This window comes from Tupaia chinensis, unplaced genomic scaffold, assembly GCF_000334495.1.
Source record: "Tupaia chinensis unplaced genomic scaffold, TupChi_1.0 Scaffold000377_4, whole genome shotgun sequence".
Classification (NCBI taxonomy): Eukaryota; Metazoa; Chordata; class Mammalia; order Scandentia; family Tupaiidae; genus Tupaia; species Tupaia belangeri.
Window position 1 is genome coordinate 93,188 of NW_006159878.1, and position 3,033 is coordinate 96,220.

A 3,033-nucleotide genomic window follows, 5' to 3' on the forward strand; every position below is an offset into this window, starting at 1 on the left:
CAACATAGCTGCATTTGCCTCCGGGGGGGCTGCCATGTGGCTTGTCTCCACCGACTCAGATTGGAGATGTGATGGGCACAGCTCCTGTAGCCCCTGCCTTCAGCCTGAGTGTGCAGGAGCCCACAGGACCCGTGGACCCCCTCCTGAGCCTATGAGACCCAGCAACCTCCCCCTCCTGAGCCTGGAAGGGCCTGTGGACTCAACTGCCCTGAACCTGCGAGACCCTGTGGACCCTCCAGCAGCAGGACCCCACACTGTAATCCCGGCCTGCAGGACCATGCGGACCCCCCAGCCTGTGGGACCCAGAGGTCCCCTGTCCTGAGCCTGTTCAGCCAGGGGTCCTCTGCACACTTTCCTAGATACTGCTTGCTGAGGGGACCCTTGGGGAGCTTAGGTTGCTGACTTGCCTTCTTGGTGCCCAGGCTGGGGGGCTCTCCCCCAGGGCACCAGGCCAGTGCTCCAAATGAAAATGCACCTGAAGTTTGGGTTTGGGTCCCCAGTGCCTGCAGGGGGGGTCAGCCTCCTCACTCCAGCCGTGTGCTGCCTCTGTACAGCGCAGGCGTCAGGCCCGTGTGACCCCTGGACCACCAAGCAGTTTCAGGGGCTCCTGGATCTGACTTGAGGAGAGGTCTGAGGGTCTTGGCACTTTAGGGCATTCTGGGGTCAGGTGGGAGGAGCGTCCCCTAGGGACTGGCCTCGCAGGTGTCCAGCAGGTAGTTCTTGTTCTGCGGCTTTTGCCTTCTGATGACTCGAACTGGGCGGAGGGGGGGTGTCGAGTCACACCCACCCTGGGAAGTGTGCCTTGTCCCCAAGGCAGGATGACAAGTGAGTCTCAGACACGCACGCCCACCCTGAGGGCCACAGATCTCTGCTTGTCTGAGACCCTGCGACTCCAGGGTCTTGTCTGGTCCCCGCTGACCCCAGGTGCAGGCTTTGGAGGGTCTGTGCACGGTCCAGACCCACAGGCCCCTCTGAGCTCCTTTGCTGGGGCCGAGGAGCTAGGGGGAAGCACTGGCCGGCGCCCAGGGCTCCCGTGCCACTGTGCCCAGGTGGGTCTGCACTGGCTCCAGGCAGATGGCGGCTTCGCTGTCAACCAGGCTGAGCTCAGGCGCGTGTGGGCGTGTGTTCCTCCCAGGGCTGGGCATCCTCAAGACAAGGGCTGCCTGGGCTTGGCCAGGGACTTCCTGTCTCATTCCCGAACATTTCTACCAAGTTGGGAGAATTTGGGCCCAAACCTAGAAACTCAGAGCAGGTGCAAGCAAGCCTGAAATGTGATTTAGGAGCAGAGGGTTAGCCTTTCCCAGATCTGGTCTGGAGCGTACAGGCACCACAGCTGCAGGGGGAGCTCAGAGCAGGAGGGCCATCACACAGCAGCACCCCTCGAGGAAGTGGGGCGAAGGGCAGGCGGCGTAGGCGGGGCAGGGCGGAGGCCACTCTCAGGAGAAGTGATTGTGTAAGTCGGGTTGGCCGGGGTGCAGACTACTGAGACCGGCCCCTCTGCAGACTCTGGAGGAAGCTGGCCCTCCGGGTTTCAGGGCGTTGGGGTTTGCTGAACAGGGCACGTCCGGACGGCACTGGGTGCATACCTCATGCCAGGGCTGGGTCCGGTGGTCTGAGGGAGTGAGCCATGGCCCCTGCCTGCATCCAGTGTCCATGAGGCCCTCCCATCAGCGACCCTTAAGCCTCGCTGGCCCTTCCACAGTGCCTGGCCCCATGGTTTGTATGCCTCTGGGGGTGTCTGTGCAGGTGCCCAGGGCCGTGGGGCAGGGTCGGGGTGTCTGCTGTTGGAGGGAGCTGGCAGAGGGAGGGTGGGGCTGGCATCTCAGCATGGACCTGGACGCTGGGGTCAGGGTGACTCTCGGTCGGTGGTCTGGGGGACTTGGGGTCAGCTCAGTTCAGGGCTGGTCTGTGACAGGCACATGAGAGGTTTCTGAGTGAGTGGAGCTGCCCGGCCGGTGCAGCCATACAGGCCAGGCCACTGGGGATGAGCTCGAAACCCTCTGACTGTGGCCTTGGGGCCGTGGCAGAGCCCAGGGGTCAGACTCCAGGACATGGAGCCACAGAGGGAGGGGTGCGAGTTCGGCCCAGGCCCTGGCTGGACGGGGTGGCTTTCTGCCTCCCACGTGTGGCCCTTACTCACGTGGAGGGGCCTTGGCTGCTGACCCTGGCTGCACCTGCCATGGTGCACGGGCAGGGAGGGCCGCGTGGTGCGTCGCCCCGCTCTGCCCCGGCTGCCCCCTGACCCTGTGCTCTCTCCCCGCCCCGGCTGCCCCCTGACCCTGTGCTCTCTCCCCAGCCCCGTGCCGCCCTTGCAGTGACACCGAGGTCCTCTTGGCCGTCTGCACCAGCGACTTTGGTGAGTGCCGGTTTCTCGACTTGCTGCCCGTGCCCACGACCCTTCCAGGCTGACAGACCTGCCTGGGAGGTCTGCTGGAACGGCCCCTGCCGCCTCTGCTCAGGACAGGCTTCTGCGTGAAGTAGGTCTCCCGTCGGCTTGCACGGGAGCTGGGAGTGATGCACTGAGGGCTCTTGACCTTTGTCATTTTCCTGCACCTTCTCTTCTTGGAAGTGCTCTGTAAACGTCCCCAGTGTCCCCAGCATTTGCCTCCCAGCATTCCTGGCAGACTTGGGTCTGGGATCTGAGGGACGGGTCCCCGCTCGTGATGTCTGTGCAGACCCCCTGGGAGAGGCTCAGACGTGGTGTGCTTCCGGGTTGGGGCTGGCCGGCCCGTCGTGTGTGTCCTGGCAGGGTCTCTTGGCGCCCTCCTCGCGGCCCACTAGCCAGGGTCCAGGCGTGCTCAGGTGTCCCGGGAGCCTTTCCTCGGTGGCGCACGGTGCCTGCTGGACCCTCTGACCCTGCGGTCTCCTTCCCTCCACAGTTGTCCGGGGCTCCATCCAGGACGTCACCCATGAGCCAGAGCAACAGGAGTCGGCCATCCAGCTGCGTGTGAGCAGGGTCTACCGGCAGAAGAGCAGGGTGTTCCAGCCCGGGCCCCGGGGCGGCCACTGGGAGGGGCACACTTCTCCGCGCAC

General features: G+C 64.6%; 1 protein-coding gene across 1 annotated transcript in view; it reads left to right on the plus strand.

Annotated features, from left to right (window-relative positions):
- Nucleotides 1-3,033, plus strand: part of LOC102493144 (meteorin-like protein) — a 12,296-nt gene that overhangs the window by 6,111 nt on the left and 3,152 nt on the right. Inside the window, exons 3-4 of the mRNA XM_027773824.1 lie at nt 925-1,108; nt 2,280-2,356. Of these exons, the coding sequence (XP_027629625.1) occupies nt 925-1,108; nt 2,280-2,356 (261 nt within the window). The remainder of the gene's footprint in view (nt 1-924; nt 1,109-2,279; nt 2,357-3,033) is intronic.